We start from the raw sequence: 22,061 nt of genomic DNA, 5'->3' as shown, positions 1-22,061 counted from the left end.
ACAGAAAATTCTCCTTATCACCAACAAGATTACAAGCAGCAATTCAACTGATGGGGAAATGTCACGGAGAATTACTGAAACTGTACAGCACTGAAAGGAAACTGACTTCTCTATTCAAGCCCAGTCATTTCTATGATCTCAGACAATGAATACAAGGGTGAAAACAAAAGAAAAAGAACAAAAAACCAATTTATCTCAAAATCTGTCCACAAAGGTCACTAAAAAGTAAGAGAAAGCCTTCATGAATGGCAACATTTCTGCATGAATCATTCTTTTGCATTACTAATGGGTTAGGATCTTGTTGCCTGTACATTAACTTTCGGTTCTCATTATGTTTGTGTCATGTGTTTCAGATGAAGTTTTGATGTGGCAGGTTTAAAATGAAGTATAATCCCAAAGTCCAAAAGTGAAACACATTTCCTAATTGATTTTTTCAAGTTGTTCATATTGTTTGATATGTACATCATCATAATTACTAAACATAGGGCAGGGATGAATGAAGCAGAATGTCATTTTTTCCTAACAATTGGGGTTTCTTTACTCATGAATTTATCTGAAAATAAAATCAAATGCATGGATAAATACAAGACATTTATGGAAAAAACAAAGCTTTTCTTATAACTCTGGTTTATTACTAGAATCACAAGGCGGAGATACCAATTTCCAGTAAACACTAAACCTTTTACACAGAGGCATCATGTTTTTAATATAGAAGTTATTTTAGAAACTATCTTAATACTAACCACACGGACTTTCTTTGCTTTCCTCTTCTGTTTTTTTCTCCTTTTCCTTTCAGAAAATCTTTTAGTAGAAGCCCTACTGAGGGAAGGCCTGTTGGATATTCCTCGTAAACTTCCATACTTGGCCACTTCTGGACCACCATTAGAACTCCCCAAGTCATTTAGATCTGCTATTTCATATAAATCTTGTTTTTCAGAAATTTCACTATTTTCATCCTCAGTCTCAAATTCTGTCTCTTCATTTGATGTTTCACTCTCTGGTTCTTCACTCTGGTAATTCTAAACATTTATAAAAAGAAAACAAATTAGAAAAAAATTATCGATTTTTCTAATGTCAACTTATTAGACTAAAATCTACAGGTAGCCATTGATTTACAACCATTCTTTGAAAAAAGTGACTTATGATTAGTCCTTACACTTACTACTATTACAGCATTTCCATGGTCATGAGATTGTGATTTGGGAATTTGGCAACCAGCATGGATTTACAACGGTTGCAGCTTCTCAGGGTTACATTTTGCCAGTTGGCTTGCAACAGGCAAAGTCAATGGAGGACATTAGATTCACTTAACAATTTTGTGATTTGTTTAATGAATAAGCAAAAATAAAAAATAAAAATTCATGACTGGGAATTCTGGAAGTTAAAGTCCTTAAAGCTGTCAATGTTGAGAGATATTGGGCTATCATAACAGAATCTTGAAAGGTTGACTGCATTTACCTATGTCTGAAGCATTGCTTTGTTTATATTCTAACATATCTGGATCAATAAAGAATCCAGTGGTATTCTTGAGAAAAAGAAATTACTCTTTTACTCTGGAAGTTAATGTTAATACTCTATAATGTGCCAGATACAAGCAACAGAAAGCTGTTAAACATTCAGATTTTAAATTTAAAAAATAGCCATAAATAAACACTCATCAAGGTGCACATCTAGCTTAACAGTAATATTTCTTTGACCTAGTAGAGACAGCCAATACATTTCATTAACTTGCCTGATTATTATTCAGTATTGTGGAACAGTGGGCTTGTAAGTTCCTGAATCCTATTTTGACTAGCTACAACATTTAGCCAAAGCTAAATGTAAACCTGGACAAATAGTAGCTTCTCATTTATTTTTATTTATTTATTTTGATTTGTCAATCAATTACAAGATAATAGGTATAAGTATATACATAGTTATGAATACATGAAATGGGTACATATAAGAAAAATAAAAGAAACAATAGGACAGGGATGGTAGGCACATTGGTGGGCTTATGTACAAGATAGTTTCAAAGCATCATTTATAAAGGTGGAATGTTTTTCCTCTTGTAGTTAATGCTATATTGCAATTTACCCAAATGGACGATTCTAGACCTCTCATAGTTAGGATGTGGAAAAGGGCAGAAATTGCATACCTGAGAATTATCCTCATAAAGCATATAGTATCACATTTGAAGTAAGCCACTGAATCCCATTACCTGCTGCATTACAAGAGCATAGTAAACTCCTTTATGTGCCATGAGTTCACTATGTGTCCCCTGTTCAACCAGAACACCCTTCTCAAAGCCAGCGATAACATCAGCTGTCCTGATTGTAGAAAGTCTGTGAGCAATTACAATGGTGGTGCGCCCAGCCCTGGCCTTCAAAGAAGGATAAAAAAAGAAAAGGAAACGAAAAAGAAAAACTTATCTAAAACATGAATTTTTTCACAATACTGCCCTATATTTTTTCATGTATAGCGATAAGGTCTATTAAAATTTTAGTTCATAACCTAAATGTATATTTGTCAATTGGTTTAACCAGATATTCTAGTGCTTATTTATATCTCATATTTTATGTCAATATAGTATATCTGCAATCCATAGTTGTTTAAATATGGTTGAACATATCACACAGATTTAAAAATTCACTTATAGCTATAAGTTTCATTACTGCTAGATCATGGTTATTGGATCATGGTTAATAAATCATGGTTATTGCTTCACACTAATTTAAATACAATGTCAGGCAACTGTAAAAAAAAAACATAAGAGTTTTTGGTTTGCCACTTGGCAACTGATGAGAACTGCTTTCAAGCTCTCTAGTTTACAATTCCAAAGAAGCTTTTTTCAAAAGGCAACTGGACTTTCTTTTGTTTTTCCTTGAAAATGTTTTGTTTCTATCCAAGAACCAAAGAAGTTTCTTGGATTAGAAGTGAAACATCTTTAAGGAAAAACCAAGACAGTCTAGTTGTCTTTAGAAAAAAGTATCTTTGGGACAACCATGATTTGGATGAATCTCCATAGACCTTTAGTTATGCACTCTAGTTACAGTGGTTGAAAAAAAGAAATCTGTTGTCTTTCCAGGACCTTGTCTAGTATATATCATATTGTTCCTGACCCCAGCACTGGGACAAGGAAAATATGATAGATAAGCACTTTCTGTTTTATGAAAACGATTGCAACTTTTTGTTGAAGTTATGATTTTGTTGTATTCTCAAATTAAATACTTGTTGTCCAGTTATTAATGTAAGCTATATAAATAAAAACACTATTTTTTTATTGAAAACCACTTAGGAACATTCAAAATATCTATCAAATAAATAAAGAAGCCACTTTCCAAATTTTCAGGCTTCCCTGAATTTATCATCTTAGATTTTTGGTCTTCTGTCTAGATTGGCTTTTGATCTGTTCACATTCCACGAATGACAAAAATACTTATTATCATTCATTTTTATATTTTATATCATTCTATAGTTTGAGCTGATTAAAATAATGGAAATATTATCTACCTCATGCATTTTTTACTTTCTTTTGGTCGATTGGAAATAATGGGAGACATCATCATCTAGAACTGATTAAACAAAGGTCTGGTTTGGTAAATTTGATAGATTAATCATGTGATAATTTTGGGTAGGGTAGTTTGAGTTTCTCTTTGCAGTGAGTCCTTTTATAAAATGGAAACAATCTCCCAATTCATAAAAGAAAGCAAGAACTGGAACACTAATTTCTGACTCTTTTCTCTGGAAAGTTCATTGGTATTAATAGAATAACCAAGATGAATGGTTAATGAATCACCTTGTAAAAATGACTAATACTGAAACTTATGTTACAGGAAAACACAGACACACAGATACAAGCAATAATAAAAGCACACCCATCTGTGCACTATCCATAAATGCTACTTTTAATCATTCAGTTTTGAGCCAGATACTTGTAAAATGGTTGGAAGGTCTTAAATGAAATGATAAGCTTTTGATTTTATGAGGTTTAAAATGTCATTAGTAGCTTTAAGATATTAGTGTGATAGGCTTTTTTAAAAGAACAAACTGTCTAATATAGGCAGGATATAGTTTTTATTTGTACATAATCTTTAAACCCATAATATTTAAATACAAACAATGTTGAGTCTAGTAAAAAGTTGTAATAAGTGCTATGCCTATCTTTCATTTTGAAACACTGAAATATTGATATATTTAGCATTTTTACTATTAGGTGATTTTTATTTTATTGTTACAATAGTCATAGCATTTCAGAGTACATGACTGTGGTTATCATAGAAGCAAACTGGCAAAACTGTTTCAAAAACACTAACTATATCCCTCTTTGGGCTTTTGTTAAACAAATCTTCTTCAGCTTTTCCCCATCCTGCACACTTTGCTAGATCCTCATCATGAATTACATATTTTACTAAATAATACATATTTGAGTAAATTTTTCTTTTTTGAAAATAATTTTGATCACCTGTGGATGCATTTACTTGCATTTATTCACCAACAGACTTTTAATTCCTTAAAGTCATTCTTTATGTATAGTTGAAATACTACAGAATCATATTTAACTAGGCATCTTTACCTTATCAAGTGCTGCTTGGACTATGGATTCACTCTGATTATCTAAAGCAGAGGTGGCCTCATCCAGCAGCAAGATCTTGGGGTTTCTGGCCAGGGCACGAGCAATAGCAATACGCTGTTTCTGACCCCCACTGAGCTGGGCTCCTCTTTCTCCAACCCTGGTATTAAATTTCTGGGATATTCAAAATATAGAAATGAATACTGTGTATGCTCATATGTGTTTCTAAGTGAGAAAAGATTATTAGTATGCAAGCAAGTATATTGAATATATTAGCCAAGCACACAATATGTGCCTGCAGGTGCTCATGGACACGCACACAGTTTTAAAGAAAACAGAGCACTTTCTATCTGCAGACACTCTTTCTCATTGAATATGGCTTTGTTGCTCTCTTGATATTTTGATCAGATGAACTGTGCCAATAGTTTCTCTCTCAAAATCTCAGGAATAGTTTAATTAAACAATGACATGAAAGATTCTTAAAGAAAAAAGGAAGTTCCATGTTGGCATGCTCTGAGTAACATTCATTCATTTGTATGAATGCGGCATAAATACAACACTTCATTGCTCTACTTATGAGCTACTGCTTTGGTTCTTAATGTTTCCAGTGTGATTAAAATTTCCATTGCTCAAAAGAGAGTGTCTCTACTCAAAGTAAGTAAATGAGTGTACATTGATGCACAAACCCATTAAACAAAGCCAGTCATTAAATATAATTAACCATTGACTGTAAAAGCTGCATACTTGAGACAGCTAGTTTACTCTCCATTACAACAACATATCATACTGTAATGACTGAATATTCAGAAGACATAGTAGCTAATAATCTCATTCAAGAAAAGTTTTAGAAACACCCATGTAACCTGAATGAGTATGCCTTTGATTTCCTTACAAATCCTTAAAAATCTAACAGTGAAAGCTTTATGATCTGAGAGTTATTTTAGCAAGAAAAACAAAGAAAATTATATAATAACCCTAAAAAATTGACCTAATTCCAAAATATCAAGGCTTAAAAAAGAAGTGAACTTGAGGAAAGATAGGATGAGATTCCTGTTTCTGGGACCTCTGTATATTTACTAGTCTTACTGCCATCAAAAATTTTTTTACATTTCTTCATGTGGTTTAAAACTACACCTTGCACCTTCTCAGGTCTCCATATTATTTCCAAAGGCAAAATATTTAATATAATAGATCTCTGGGAGATTTTCAGAAAAATGAGTAAAGATTTCAGACATAATTGACTAAACACTATAGAAAAATTGATTGCCCATACTATCCACTCTAATTTTGACAATTAAGTGAAATTTTTTTGATGTTACCAGAATTTCTATATAAGGGTCATGACTGTCATTTTGCCGTAGAACACAAAACAAAGCTCAGAATTATTTAATCAGATTTTTTTTTTTTTTTTGCACTTGGATCTATTTGGGGAATCATAAGGCCTTGTTACAGAACAAAGTAGATTTCAGAAACAGGAACTTTCTAATACCTGACAAGTATGGCATTAAATATTGTTCATAATCTTAATGAAATATATTGAAATACTCAAAGGGATGTACAACTTACACAAATATGAATGCAGTATAATGTTGTAAACATTAACCAATTCTGATTTACAACATCAGTTATTGCTTCAGGGTTCCAGAAGGATATACAACTGATGATTTACAGAATACATGGATCATTCTCCTCCTTCTCCTTTCCCTCCCCCTTTCCCTCCTTCTCTCTCCCTCCTCCCCTCCTCCTTCTCCTTATTTAAAACAAAGTTATACAAAGCAATACTTTTAAAAGTCAGCAGGATTTCCTGCTAGGAATAATGTACCTAATTTAAAGAAAAACATAACCTCAAATCCACAGAAAAAGGAAAAATTTAATAACAGAATGTTAACACAATTGAAGAGCTATAATTATATTCTCATTTTAGTTAAGGAATTAATTTGCCTTTTTCATTATTGCCAGGATTCACTTCATACATCCATAAAAATAAAAGTGTGATGACCTAAGAAATTTCAACAGCTATGGCAAGTTAATATGCCTTTTTGATTTATGAAGTTCAATATTAACTTCAATATTAATTAGAAAATAGAACTTTAATTTCTGAATATATTTATTTGATTCTTTTAAATTCATCTTTGCCTCTTGCCATGTACTTGTTAAGTAAAATTTACTTTAGGAACTTATACAATTATGAATTTAATGCAACCACCTTAAAAAAATGGTTGTGTCTTAATTGTAGAATCTTGCATACTTTATTAAGGGGGAAAAAATAGAAACAATAAAGTTATAGAGGTTGTGGGTTATTCATCTCAGAATAGGTGTAAATGCCCCCAAAATTTAGTGTTGCTTTTTTCTTTTATGTTTTAAATTGAAACAAAGGTCATAACAACTCAGGACTTCCTAATATTTGGTTAAAGTACTATTGATCATCTACAGCTCAGAATATTTTAGTATCCATGTTTTATTATATTTCTATATTTTATTAATTTTATTGTAATTTCTTCATTTGATTGTTATGAGTAATTGAGAATTGGATGCTATACAAGTTTAATAAATTATTTAAATTATTAGAACAGACATAGCGCTTCGGACTCTATGAGTTTATACTTTTTTCCCTCGAGCATATAAAACTTCATATGTGAAGTTTTATGTATAATAATGTATGTCATGAAAATTCATTTAAGTGGGTTTGATAATATTATAGAGCATGCTTGAAAGAAAACATGAAGTGTGGGAGTAAGTGGAAAGTGTGCTTTATTGTTCACTGATAGAAATGCATTCCACCAGTTTGTCTTGCTAGCAATAGAAAAAGATCAGAGGAACAACTCAGTGTGTGAGTGTGTAGACATGCATCCCTTGTGAAAGCAGACTAAACAGCAATTGAAACTTTCTCCCTTTTGTATGTTTTGTTGTGGATACAAAGGGTAATCCCAACATTCTGCATTTGTAAGATTTTTGCAGAGATCTCTGTTTTTTTTAAAAAAAAATCACTGCAGGCATTCCTACAGCGAGCAATACTGAGAATTATTAGTTTAACAATGTCTGGTTGGCTATAGATGTTAGATACAAATGAATCAGCTACATAACAAAGTGTCAACTGTTAAGGTTCGTTGGATGACACTGGCTTCAATAAAGTGCTCTATGATAAAGTACATTGTGATTAAACTGTGGGGTAGATCTGAAAAGCACATAAATGGGGGAGGGCAAACAGATTACTCCATCCTTACTAGAGGACCATCGTTACAAGAATGTGAACATTGTGCTACTTACTTCAGGAAGTTTCATTATGAAGTCATATGCATTTGCTTCTTTGGCTGCTTGTTCAATTTCAGCATCAGTAATATCCTCTCTACCATAACGAATATTGCCTGCAATTGTGGTAGCGAACAAAACTGGTTCTTGGCTTACAATGCCAATGTTTTCCCTCATCCACTTGATGTTAAGAGTTCGAACATCATGTCCATCTATAGTGATCTGAAGAAAGGAAAATAGAAGTTTGTAACAGCCACCAGTGTAGATCTTTGATTACTAGAGTAATCAAGTAGATACTGATGACTAATATACAGTTTTTAGATATTGATTACTAATATACAATTTTTAGAAAACGTATATTAGAAGTTTTGTTGTTGGTGTTGTTAGCCCTGATTTAGGGCTTTTTTTAAATTAAAAAGTCAAACTCAGAAGTCCCAATAATAAGATATCACAGTTGCCCCTGCATTAAAACGAACCTGTCCTTGTGGTGGATCATAAAATCTTTGCAAGAGTTGAATAGTAGTGCTTTTCCCACAACCACTGGAACCAACAAGAGCAATGGTCTGTCCAGGTTTTATTTTTAAATTCAAACCTCTAAGAATCTGGAATTATTCAAAATATAAATATATATTTAAAATATATTTTAGTCATTTCTCTGGCTTAATACAGTACAGAACATGCCTGAAATACAGGAAAAATATTCTTGAAGATTATCTAATATATTTTAGTCAATAAAAACATTCTAAAAATGAAGGGCTCATTTACGATATCTAAGAAAGATCCTTTATCTTCTATAATTACACTTTTTATTACTGCTAGAGTGCTTTTATTTTGCAATGAAGCTTGTAATTGCACATTCTTAAGACCTTTCCCTGATCATACAGAAAATAGCTTTAACATTTCTTTTACATGCATAAAAAGAAAAAGAAAAATTTCTGTCTTACCTGAATATTTGGTCTAGAGGGGTAACTGAAATAGATATTTTTAAATTCAATTTCTCCTCTGAGTTTATCCAGCTTGAATCCCTCAATGGAACTGCTATCTATGGGACGAGGCTGGAAAAATAATTGGAAATAAATCTATAATTTTTATAAATACAATATAATGCAAGCAATTTTTGTCCAATGCTAAATAAGTATGAGATGTAAGGTATGGGAAACGATGCATTATTTCTTCTTACAGGATTGCATTTCTGAGAAATATAGCTGCCTTTTCAAATAATGAATAGATTGCCTATAAATTTCAAAGCAAGCGCTTTGAATTAATATCAGTTAAGGCTAATTATACATAACTATATTAGGAATGTCATTTGTGGATCCTGTTATACTCATATAATTGTCATGTGCAAGCAACTAGAATCATTTGTGAATAGGGCCAAGTAGATATTTTATTGCTGAACACCTATTTACAAGAATCGTGCAAGATTGTCTGCCTTTTCTTGGGAAATGGCAGATATAGACCTAAGAGTTTTACCTCAGAGATTTCCTCTCCCTAACCAACTCTTTATTTCCCCTTCTCCTCTCTTTTTGCAGGTAATTCCACTATATCAAAAACCAACAAATTAAGTGTTCTGAAACTTAACCAATTGAAACAAAGATGGGAAACAATTTGTTCTAACCTTCAGTTCATATACTTTCATTCATAACTACCAAATAAAAAATTTACTGTTTTGAAGTTAGAACAGTAAATAAAAGAAATCAAACAGAATATTGCTGAATAAGAAAAAACACTTGAAGTTTAGTTCATCCTCTGTTTGCAATGCTGAAATAGTTCACAAGCTACATTCTCATTTTATTCATGTGAATGTGCTAAGGCAATGAGGCTCTTGATTTAACCTCTGAAATCCCATCATTCTAGTACCACTATTGCCAAAGGTTTTTCTTTCTAAAGCAGGATAATCCCACATTATTTATTTCAATGTTTTTCAAATTTAACACCGTTAAGATATGTGGGCTTCAGCTCCCAGAATTCCCCAGTCTTAAAGTTTTCAAGTTGGAACAATTCAAACTTAGATTCATTTATTATTAGATTCTAAATCTACTAACAAGGAACTGATATGTTATCCATTTGAGTCTGGCGAACTTGTGTTGTTCCTCTGTTCCTTCAGGTGATATGCCATAGGTTTATTTCATTTATCTAAGAAAATGCAAAGAAATACAGAAATGAAGTGCTCAAATATCCATAAGGATATTTATATATCGTAGCACATAAATACCTTTTTGATAATTTTAAAGACTTGGTAAGCTGCTCCACGAGCATTGGCCACGTTCTCCAAATTGGGAGAAGCCTGTCCAAGGGAAAATGCCCCAATAAGTACAGAAAAAAAAACCTGTCAAGTAAAAGAGAGAAAATAGTTAATGTAAGTGTTCAATTCTGTGGATTCAGTTAATAAGTCAGCAGAGTAATAACAGCCAATATCAGGGTACAGGGTGCCCAGAGTTTTAGTGCAGCAACCCTGGAGGTGCACGGTCTTTATATCCAGAATATTATTATAGTTCTCATAGCTTGATTTAAACACAGTTTTGAAATTATAACTATTCATAATATGAACGTTTCTTATAATCAGGCAGCACTGATGTTTTATTTATCTGTTTTGATGAACATTACCTTAATTCAAAGGTAATTTTCCCACCAAGAATAATTTAAGATTAGTAATATGATTTCTAGCACAGATAATCTTGCTGCAAGTAAATCATCATGTTTATATATCTACAATGAATTCATTTAACTATTGGCATCTCCCCTATCTGAAGTTTATTATTGCTAGTATTTAATCTGGAAAAGAAAAGCAATCGAATACTGAGGACAACAATCTGTGGGCCAGCCAGTGCAAAATTAGATAGTAATCAAAAATATATTATACTATATCTCTCTTTGTGTATATGTCTGTAAAAAGCCATGTGTGCATCACATGCATGACACAAGTTCAAAAATGTGGAGTTTGGTTGCACAGTCTTCACTTTTCTGATTTCTTCAGATGCTTCTGACAGCACTTTTTGTGTCAACTGGTGGGATCCTGAATGTCCCAAATCCTTAATGACATCTCTATGTAAATTTTCATAAGCTTGTTTACTATAGTCAACAGAATAGAAGTGAAATAATGGTCTCTTTAATTAGCAGCTATGCAAAGCTTGAATGGTTTAAATCTCTCCACTGACAGAAATCATTCATTTGGCAACCTAACATTAATTGGTACTTGAGTATAGGATTATCTATATACCTGTATGTTTGTACATAGACTTTATCTACATTTGACTACTTTTAATGCCAACAGAATGAATTCAGATATACTTTCAGACCTTCACTAAGACAAAGATATCATTTTCTACAATAGCTTAAACTCAATTTATGGACTACAAGTTAAAGAACCTTTTTCCAACAGTGATCACAGCATGATTGATTTTTGTCTCAACTTGTGTCCTTGCAAAGAGAATCATAATGATGGGACTCTACATTATAACTATAAAAAAGCAAACTATGATCTCATAGTTGCAAATTGATTGGCACCTCCCGTTCACAGGTTGTAATACTGCAGAAGACCATTATAACACTTTTTTGCTCAATAGAGTCATTAATCTATACGTACCAAAAATAACTCCTAAAGCTAAAAATAAAACAAATTATCCATATCAATAAGAAAGCTATAATCCAAGAAAAAAATCTCCTTGGTGACAAAAAAAATGGCTATGTAGCTAACCTTAAAAACCCCTACAAAACCTTATGCTGCCAGATAAAGGCTGAATGTACCAATCACCATTGCAAACAGGAGGAAGAGCTGTTAAACTCAAACTCTTCCCAAGCCTTGTATAATTTCATTCAAGACTCAAAATCTATCCCACTCCTAAAAAGGGCCTAATGAATCTGTAACAATGAATCTGTAAAGGCCAACCTCTTTAATAAGTTCTTCAGTTCAGTCTTTGTTGACAGCAATGGCTGATGCTCCCCATTTCCTAGTCACACCACAACAAATTGTAATGACTTACTACATATTGATTTTGCAGCAGTTAATGCTGAAACAGCACTATGTAACCTAAAGCCATCTATTGGCCCTGATGGATTATGTGCCTTTTTTTTTTTTGAAAAGGATTGCCACTGCCCTAGCAAACCTGTAAATACAATCTATGAGGTATCTTTCATTAGCCATAGTCATACCTATTTTTAAAAAGGGAGACACTAGTCTAATAGAAAATTACAGACTAATCTCACTGCGTTACATCACCTATAAAGTCATGGAATCAATTATAAAACAATCCATCACCCTACATTTATAAACAAACAACCTACTTTCTAACAGGCAGTTTGTTTTCAGGAAAAATTTGTCCTGTAATCTGCAACTTGTACACTGCAGGAACATATGGACCACATATCTAGACAAGGGTAAAGCAACAGATGCAATTTACATAGACTTCTGCAAAGTCTTTGATTCAGTGCTGCATAACAAATTACTCCTGAAACTTACTTCTTAAGGCATCTCTGATACCTGAACAAGTGGATAACCACGTTCCTGTCAAACAGGCAACAAATTGTCAAAATAGGGAAGGCCCTATTAAATCCAGCACCAGTTAATGGTGGTGTCCCACAAGGCAGTGTCTTAGGACCCACACTCTTTCTACTTTACATCAATGATCTATGTGACAATATTAAAAGCAGCTGCATCCTCTTCACCAATGACATAAAATTATTTAACACCACCAACAATGCTGCTGCCCTACAAAACAACCATGACTATGTGTCAGAATGGTCACACAATTGGCAACTCCAAATTTCAACTAACAAATGCTCTGTCCTACACATTGGCAAAAAAAATCAGAACACCAAATAAAAGTTAGGTGGAAGCGATCTCACAGATGACCCTCACTCTGTCTAGGAGTACTTACCTTAAACAATCTAAGCCCCCGAGCTCACTGTAACAGCATCCCTAAAAAGGCTTGAAGAGTTGTTAACCTTATTTTCCAAAGCTTCTTCTCCAGCAATATTGAACTGTTTAACTAGGGTGTACAAAACCTTTGCCAGACTAATTTTCAAATACAGCTCATCCGCCTAGAACCCACATTGTATATTGGACATTAACACAATTGAATGGGTTCAGAGGTAATTCATCAGAAAAGTATTTCACTCCTCCACTCACAATAGAATTCCCTATGCTTCTAGGCTCAAAATTTTGGGCCTGGACAATCTAGAACTGTTTGATCTAAGCATAGTACACAAAATTGTCTGTTACAATGTCTTACCTGTCAATGACTCCATCAACCTCAATCACAATAATACATGGGCAAACAACCAATACAAACTCAAGGTAAACCGCTCCAAACTCGATGGCAGAAAATATAACTTCAGCAATAAAGTAGTTAATGCCTGGAACGCCCTACCTGACTCCGTTGTTACAACCTAAACCCTTCACAGCTTCAACCTCAAACTGTCTACAGTGGACCTTACCCCATTCCTAAGAGGTCCTTAATGGGGGCGTGCATAAGCACACCAGTGTGCCTACCATCCCTATCTTACTGTTCCATTTATCTGTATTTACTCCCTTTGTCCTTGTTTATGGTCATACTTTTGCTTGTTATCTTGTGTATGTTTGACAAACAAATAAAAATAAAAATAAATAGGGATGTTCTTTGTCTTAGAAAATATTTTGCCTCCCTGCCTTACGCATTTTAGCTATACCCAGAGTCCCAAGACAGATGTCTATCTGATTTTATTAAAATTATTTGACAATGATTTTCTTTTTCTTGAGCGACAAGTCCAAGAACCTTTTGATTTATTAGATGTTAGATTTATTAGATTTTATCTATTAGATTTATAATAGTTATTTTAAACATTAATATTCAATAGAAAATGTACACTTACAATTAATACTGTTCCAATATCATAATTATCCTTTTCATCGACTGTGAGTTTGGTTCCATACCAGAAGGCAAGAGCATAGCATCCATAGATCAAAAACTGGGATACACCAGTTGAAATATTGGTGGTGATAGTCTTTTTTGTTCCAATAGACTGAGCCTCTTCTAGGTTTTTATCATACCTGATAACAGATCCAGCATGTTAGACTTAGGACAGTTTTAGAATAAGTTTTTCCTATAAGCAAACACTTGTACCTTTTAATCTTTTTTTTTTAAAGTTTTACTTCCTGGGGCTGTTGAAATCTCACTGATGTTTCCTTGGATCTCTCTTTTTACAAGACATTTCCCTGAGAAAAGTAGGGTTATTTTATCTAGTGATGTTCCATTTAAAACATTGATGTAACACATTGGTTGAAATTTGCTACAAATTACAGGAACAACCCAGAGCACATTATGAACTTTAATGTCAACGTGAATACATTTAATCTCCAAAATTTTCTTGCAAATGGTAATTTAAACACTAGGAGATTGTTTTATGTATAACTGGACAAACAAGGGGGGAACACATATTATAATCCAAGTTGCCATCCTGATCCTGAGAACTATTGGCTACATTAATCTAAGTAGGTGAAGTATATTTGTATATTATATTGGAGCATTGCTTTTGTTCTTGATCTTTTTTGCTTCTCTCTGGCTTTTGGAAAGAGGGAAGGAAAAAAATTCTAATCTATACAATTTCTCATGACATACATAATTTCATGTCCAAAGAATAATTATTTGTAGAAGGATCAAGCAGCTTGGTGGCTGGAAATCTAGGGTTTAGAAAAGGCTTAATGTGAGCATACCTGGTTTCGATCCGATGATCCTGTTCTAGCTCATAAAGATCTGGGGAAGATTTCAGAAGCACTACTATTTAACACAGCTAATATTAACATAAAATCAGATTAACACACCTAATATTAACATAAAATCAGATAAACTGATGGCATAAGATACTGTCCCATGAATATGTAAATGCCATCTTACCTTGCTATAGCTTTCTTCTGCCCATTGAAAGCAATAACTGTCCTGATAGCTGACAAAATTTCTTCTGCTACAGACCCTGCCTTGGCATAAGCCAGCAGCTCCTTTGTAGTCAATACTGATAGTATCTGGTTCAAGAAAAATAATTGAACTCAGAAAAACAGAAAATGTTTACATGTTTTACTTTTGAAGGTAAATACACACACACACACACACACACACACACACACACACACACACAAAAGCAACATACCGTGCTTCCTGGGGAGGAAAATAAGGGGAGGAAATTCTGCCTCTGCCTACCAGCATCTATCAGTATTCATCTGACTAGCGTCCGGTCAGTGTGTGAGAGAGTTGAGGGCTGTTTGGAAACTGAAACAGTATTTGCTGTGTAGCAAGAAGGAGACAGCAAGGATCCTGGGCATGGCTTAGTCAACTACAGTTGGAACAGATTTCTTTTCAGTTGGGGAGGGGGAGTAGAACTCCTTAGCATCAGAGCGTGTTAATAATATAGGAAATACTAATGCTCTGATAGTCATTTTGAAAAATCATATAATCATATAGATATATAGATATATATGTATATGTATATATATATATTATAATAATATAATATAATATAATATAATATAATATAATATAATATAATATAATATAATATAATATAATATAATATAATATAATCACCCATCTCATAAAGCAAGGATCTTCAAACTTGGCAAGTTTAAGACTTATGGACTTCAACTCCCAGAATTCCTGAACTAACATAACTAGAGAAGAAATTCTGGGAGTTGAAGTCCACAAATCTCAAAGCTGTCAAGTTTGAAGACCTGTCATAAAGGCTAAAGCTGATTTTGGCTAATTTTTTGTTTTAAGTTGTAGCATTGTACAAAGAAATTATCACTGATCCAGAACTCAATGCTTTGAGTAACTATGGGAGGAAGATGATTGACCAATGGAATATATCTACTTTGAGGGCTGAACCAGCTGCCACTATGTTTCTATGTGCAATTTAGAATACTGTTATCATCTTTAAAGCCTTTCTTTGTTTAAATCTGGATATCTATGGGACCACTCAAGTCCTATTATTTAAGACTGGGTTACCCAACCTTGGCAACCTTTAAGATTTGTGGATTTCAACTTATGCTGGCTGAGGAATTCTGGGAGTTGAAGTCCACCTGTCTAAAAGTTGACAAGGTTGGGAAACCCTTTTCTAAGATCGGAAAGAGAATGCTCCCTTCATGCCCTTATTTTAGGAAATAACATTTACAGGGATCTCAAGGTCCAGCCTTCTTAACCTTGGTTTCCTTCCTGGAAAAGAATTCCAGTCTAATATAATAGACTTAGACTGAGCTTACAGTCTAAGCTCATTAGCTTTTTGTGAAACTGTTAAGACATGACTGTTTATCTTTGAGGTTTGAAACTTTCCCCCGCTTTCCTACAGGTTGACTGTGCCTATGGACTCTGTGTGTTTATCGATAATGGGAAATTGTTCAATAGTTGTGTTTAACTAATCTAAATTCTTGTGTAGGGTGTCATAGTGCCATTATCTCCTCTGAACTATTGCATGACTGCTTTTTTAAATATATATAAGAAAATTGTTGTATCACTGTTAAAGCAAAAAGGTAGATAATTTTAAAGAAGGCTATTTTAGAACCAGGTATGTGTGTGTGTGTTTACAGTAGATTTTCACAGGTACAGGTATGTAGGCCTAGGTGTGTTCGGGTCTTTTCCCATGTAAGATTGAGAGTATCTTGGCGATGTTTCGACGAGGTCCCACTCGCCATCTTCAAGCTGGTGCTTTCGGCCTTGTGCTTGTGCAAAGCATGAAGCCAAACACAATACAGAAGCCTGATGATGGCAGATGAGATTCTGCCGAAACATTGCTACAACTTTAAAACTACAACTATAATGACGTGGGAAAATACTCGAACAAAGCTGAATACCATACATGTAAGTACCCGCGAAAACTTAAGAAAACAAATACCTACCTACCTACCTACCTACATACATACATACATATATATAAAATCTTTTTTTAACAAAAAAAGAAAAATAATATTGTCCCCATGGTCTAAACTAAGAGCCAATAGGCTTAAATCCTATGGAAAATTATTCAAACTAAATAGCAATAGCACTTAGACTTAAATACTGCTTCACAGTGCTTTATAGCTCTCTCTAAGTGGCTTACAGAGTCAGCATATTGTCTCTAACAACTTGGATCCTCATTTTACCAACCTCGGAAAGATCGAAGGCTGAGTCAACCTTGGTTTGGTGGGAGTCAAACTGCTGGCAGTTTGTAGAATTAGCCTACAATACTGCTTTCTAACCACTGTGCCACCATAGCTCACTGAATATTGGAGAGAGGGGAAATTGTGTTGGAAGAAACTATCTGACAGTAAAATAAATTGTTTTGAAGGATTGCAGGCTTTGCTTCACTAGAAATTTTTCAGAATAGGATGATATTGTTCATTTGAAAATTTGCAGTAGTGAATTTCCTACATCAGGAAAGAATTGTGCAGTTCTGTTATGTTAATAAAATATACTCCCAGAAACTTACATATGACCATAAGCCCCCAGAAACAGCAATAAGAGGAGTAACAGACAATATCACCAGGGTCAATTTCCATCCATATGCAAATCCTATTATAATTCCCGTCAGAAATGTTGAAAAATTTTGGATTAAAATAGCAATCTTGTCTCCGATGCCTTTGTGAATTGTGTTAATATCCCTGCAATGTAAACAGAATAAAGGATGAAAAGTTACCGTCAATTACCTTTATTCACATATTCAATAAAATCAGCATACATAATCAAATGTAGCAGCTTACATTTTTATGAGATATCTCAGATGATAGTTGAATATCCAATGTATATAATTAGCAGTTCCAGAAACCTAGTTTGTGTTTTGGAATACAAGTCAAATAAAATGTGTCTTGCTAAATATGCTGGGAATAATTGCAGCAGATTCAATGGTAATGGTTGAAAAATTGTCCAGAATTAAATTTGCACCCCAATACATTATATTTTTATAACAACATTCAGAAATAAATGGAAACATCCCCCAGAGAGAGAGAAGTGGGGAAGGGAGGAGATCCCTCTAACATTTCTTTATATACACAAGCATATGCTCTCGGTTAAAATTAATGGAACTATTCATTAAAGGACATACATACTTTGGAGGGAAGCCGAACATTATAGAACAGAGTGTCAAACTTAATTTCATTGAGGGCTACATCAGGATTGTGTTTGACTTCAGGAATGGGCATGGCCAGCTTGACATCATGTCAGGGGCACCTATGGTAGCCCGAGCATTCTATCACCAAAATGGGCTTCCAAGCTCCATTTTTGGCTGCAATAGCCTCCTGTAACCCTCCCTCAATGAAAATGGAGCTCAGGATGATAGCCTGCAGCCCTCACGAGATCTGTTTTCGGCTGCAATGGCTTCTGCAACCCTCTGCCAGTGAAAATGAAGCTTGAGAGGGCAGCCCATCATTGTTCCCAAGTTGGCCTCTTGGGCCAGATCTAAGTACCTTCTTGAGTTTGACACACCTGTTATAAAATAATGCTAAATATTGAATATTTGACAGATTATAGGGTTCCTAATCCCATTTTGTGGGTCTGATTTCAATAGAGGACAATATTTAGAAGCATTCAATAATTATTGTCCTGCCTTAATTCATGTTAATAATTTTGGGATAAAATGCTGAGCAGAGATCATGGTTTATGCAGTAAAATATAAACTAATAATTATGAAATTCCACTGAGCATTTATGAACTCATACAGTTATTATTACTTCCTAACAGCCATCAGGTAGGATTCTGACTTTTAGAAAATGGCACTACATAAACAGCCTTAGCAATCTGATCAAGAAAGAGACAAACATAGCTTCTTAAGCAGAGTTTTCTCTTTTATCTGACAGCTCTTTCTTGGTGAGGGCCTTCTAGCTCAGGAAATCTCTACTTTGTGAAATTGGGCTTCTATCTTATTGTCCATTGTCATGGAAAATGATTTTTGCTCTATTGAGATTTATTATTCTGTTAATAATTTAATTTTTAAATTGCTATATAGCTTTAATGAATCTGGAATCCAGCTTGGCTTGTGCTGCTGTCTTAAATGGAGAAAATCTTAATCAGTTATCCATTGAAAGCTCTTGTTTCCTAACTGGATTGAACTAAGAGCCTGAAAGGCAAACATATTGTTAGAACTAGCATATTTTCTCAATGTATATTTTCCATTATCTGCCTGCTTATTCACTTTAATTCCTTCCTCTTTGATAAATACAAATACTAAATAGGCTGTCCTCTTTCTCCCCATTCCTCATTCTTTCCAATTATCCATGTCTTCCTTTGCCTGTTCATATATCTGGTAATCCTAGTACTAATATGTATTTTGATATTATGTTATCTATTTTTAATTCTATAAATATTTTTAAATTGTAATTTCAGGACGACAACTTCTATTATAAGCAGTCATCTGAAAATTCTGTTCTAAGGCTGGAAAACATTTAAAAACAAATAAGTAAATATAACTAGTGAATGTGGCCAATTGATGATATAGAAATACAACTAAATCAACCATGGAAATTGGTCCTCTTTTGATCCATGGCAGTGATTGTTTTCCCCAAATTGCATATTAAAAACATTTACTCTGTCAGCCTCGTATTCAATGTTCCAATTGGTGTGGTATCAAACCAGGCCATTTCTTGGTGAAGAACAGCAAAAAAGAATTTGTCACGTATCCTTGATGCCTGTCTTGCAGAAGCAACCACAAAGGTCCAGATTTCAAAAAAACTGCAGAGCAGCACAGCAAAGCCAATTCCAACGAAGTAGTACGCATGGCTGTGGAAGACATGAAGAGTCAATACATTTGTTAAGAATTTATTTCTACCTTTTCAGCCCCCAAAGCCCAAATATAGTTCCCAATTTAAAAACGTAAAGTACATTCTTGTAGACAAAAGAGGAGGAAAATAAATTGATTTCCACACTCATAAAAAGTTAATAGTCATGCAAATAATCAATACAATAAATGATAATGAATATAAAATCAGATGTTTATTATATAACAAAAGAACAATAATAGGTTATAAAGTGTTATAAAATACAAAGTATGAGAGCAAATAAAAGAACAGGGATAAGGAGGGGGAATGGCAGAGAAAAGTGAGGAAGTGTAAGAAAAGAAAAAGAAGCATTGACTTCCAACTCTGTTACAGTAATATAGGGCATTAACAACAATCACAACTTTTTGTTTTACCATAATAGTATAAACCAGTCATTTCTACAAAAATCTATAAGTCTAATCAACAAAAGAACATTAAATTGCTATATAGCACAAGCAATAGCACTTAGACTAATATATAGCTTCACAGTGTTTTGCAGCCCTCTCTAAGCAGTTTACAGAGTCAGCCTATTGTCCCCAACAATCTGGCTCCTCATTTTACCCACCTCGGAAGGATGGAAGGCAGAGTCAACCTTGAGCCTGGTGGGATTTGAACTGCTAAATTGTAGGCAGCTGGCAGTCAGCAGAAATCGCTTGCATTCTAACCACTGTGCCATAAGGCTATATTTATAACAGAATAGTAAATTCAATGTAATTTAATATCAGATAAGTTAACCATAAAATCAATTATAAGTTACAATTTGCCAGTTACAAATAGGAAGAAGAACAAAGCTGTGTAGGTACATACGAGGCCATTTGATTTTCTATATCTGAAGCAGCCTGAGGACATGCTGAATTATTCATTTCTGCACTTCCTATAAGAAATATTATAACAATAGTAGTATCAGAAGATAACTTATAGATATTAAACAGAAATACAGTCCAAATATTTTTACATAGTCTAAAGTCTCCAAGGTGCTTTTTTTTCTTCAAAAAGCAATTTGGTTGGTTTTTTTTTCCTTGAGGAAGAAGAAGAAAATGTTTCACTTCTTATCCAAGAAGCTTCATCAGTTCTGATAAATGGGGAGATGAAAGTATAGGTACTCACAGTTGAGACTGGATGGTGGGGGAATGGAAGGATAGGTTCTCATAGATGGCAAGGGGGGCTGGAAGGATTGTATTTCTTTGCAGTTATGTGGTCATAGCACTCTCACACCTGTTGAGATCATTTAGGAGTATATCTGTACCTTCAGGAATACCTGAATCAGAGTGCAATTGATTATGGAATCTTCTTGGAACCGCTGCAAGGGCTAGTTGTTAAACTGGAGATAGGTGGTATCTTATACCTCCCTTCTGTAGAAGGTGAGGTGTTCAATTCTAACAAAGATGAATTATTTTATCCTTCTTTTAAAGTTCCAACGACCATTTGACTGCAAAGAAATACAATCCTTCCATTCCACTCCCTTCTTGTCAGGAACCTATCTTTCCATTCCCCAGCCATCAGAACTGATGAAGCTTCTTGAGCGAGTAACAAAACGTTTTATTCTTCTTCCTCAAGGGGTTAGGATCCAGTTGCCTTTTGAACAACAAAAAAAGTAACTTTGAGAAAACTATGACCTAGATGACTGAGAATCTCAATAGACATAAAGTCTAAAGTCCGATAATGTCCAAGAAAAGTAACATTCATTAAAGATAAATTGTTACTTTCTAGATCAATCCCCAAATCTAGTTTTTCAAGCAATACCAGATTGCAAATTGGCTGTCATACACAATAACAAAACCCCAGATTTTGGATCATTACATGTGGGGATATATATATATATATATGTTGTGATTGGAAGGACCAATCCTGTTAGGAACTTTGAATCTGATGACTGTTAGATCGTGGATTGACGTCAGAACCAGGAAACGTTAATCTGATGGGCAAGCCAGTTAATTAGCACGTTACTGCAAAGAGCTCTGTCTGTTTGAATTTCAAAGGGGAGTCCTAACAGTTTTGCTTGCAGTTTTGAATGAGGACGTTACTGCAAAGAGCTCTGTCTGTTTGAATTTCAAAGGGGAGTCCTAACAGTTTTGCCTGCAGTTTTGAATGAGGACGTTACTGCAAAGAGCTCTGTCTGTTTGAATTTCGAAGAGGAGTCCTAACAGTTCCTGTCAGCAGTGATAATAAATATTTTGAATGAGGACACATTCGATTTGCAGGACCGGCCTGAACCTTCAACCTCCTCTGCTTCTCAATCAGGTTATCAGCCGGGAACGGCTGACAATGAGGAACTTATGGAGACTTCAGGTGAAGATAATAATTTAGATGATTGCTGGGTGGATGTCAGAAGCAGGCGTCTCCTTATGAGAAGAAACCAATGGGAGCACAGGAGGAGGGTAGATCAGTAATTAGACTAATTAGCTGCTGCTCTATAAAGGGTGAGAGATGACTTTGCACTCTGTCCGGAACAAAGTGTTTGTTTGCAAGGAGAACCGAAGATTTTGGCTTGGAGGATTTAAACCTGAAATA

General features: G+C 34.2%; 1 protein-coding gene across 2 annotated transcripts in view; it reads right to left on the bottom strand.

Annotated features, from left to right (window-relative positions):
* Positions 1–22,061, bottom strand: part of ABCB5 (ATP binding cassette subfamily B member 5) — a 42,345-nt gene that overhangs the window by 16,705 nt on the left and 3,579 nt on the right. Inside the window, exons 5-16 of one of the 2 annotated variants that reach the window (XM_087916898.1) lie at positions 20,358–20,424; positions 19,321–19,512; positions 17,231–17,402; positions 14,674–14,798; positions 13,652–13,829; positions 10,017–10,130; positions 8,746–8,856; positions 8,278–8,403; positions 7,820–8,023; positions 4,556–4,726; positions 2,188–2,362; positions 744–1,003 (exon numbers count right to left, since the gene is read on the bottom strand). In XM_087916898.1, the coding sequence (XP_087773024.1) occupies positions 744–1,003; positions 2,188–2,362; positions 4,556–4,726; positions 7,820–8,023; positions 8,278–8,403; positions 8,746–8,856; positions 10,017–10,130; positions 13,652–13,829; positions 14,674–14,798; positions 17,231–17,402; positions 19,321–19,512; positions 20,358–20,424 (1,895 nt within the window). Of the gene's footprint in view, positions 1–743; positions 1,020–2,187; positions 2,363–4,555; positions 4,727–7,819; positions 8,024–8,277; positions 8,404–8,745; positions 8,857–10,016; positions 10,131–13,651; positions 13,830–14,673; positions 14,799–17,230; positions 17,403–19,320; positions 19,513–20,357; positions 20,425–22,061 lie in introns of both variants that reach the window. The other variant, XM_087916897.1, reaches the window with a different exon arrangement.

The sequence above is a fragment of the Pseudonaja textilis genome, chromosome Z, assembly GCF_049901715.1.
Source record: "Pseudonaja textilis isolate UNSWEBS1 chromosome Z, rPseTex1.2, whole genome shotgun sequence".
In the NCBI taxonomy this organism is placed as follows: domain Eukaryota; kingdom Metazoa; phylum Chordata; class Lepidosauria; order Squamata; family Elapidae; genus Pseudonaja; species Pseudonaja textilis.
This window is presented reverse-complemented; position numbering and strand designations above follow the sequence as displayed.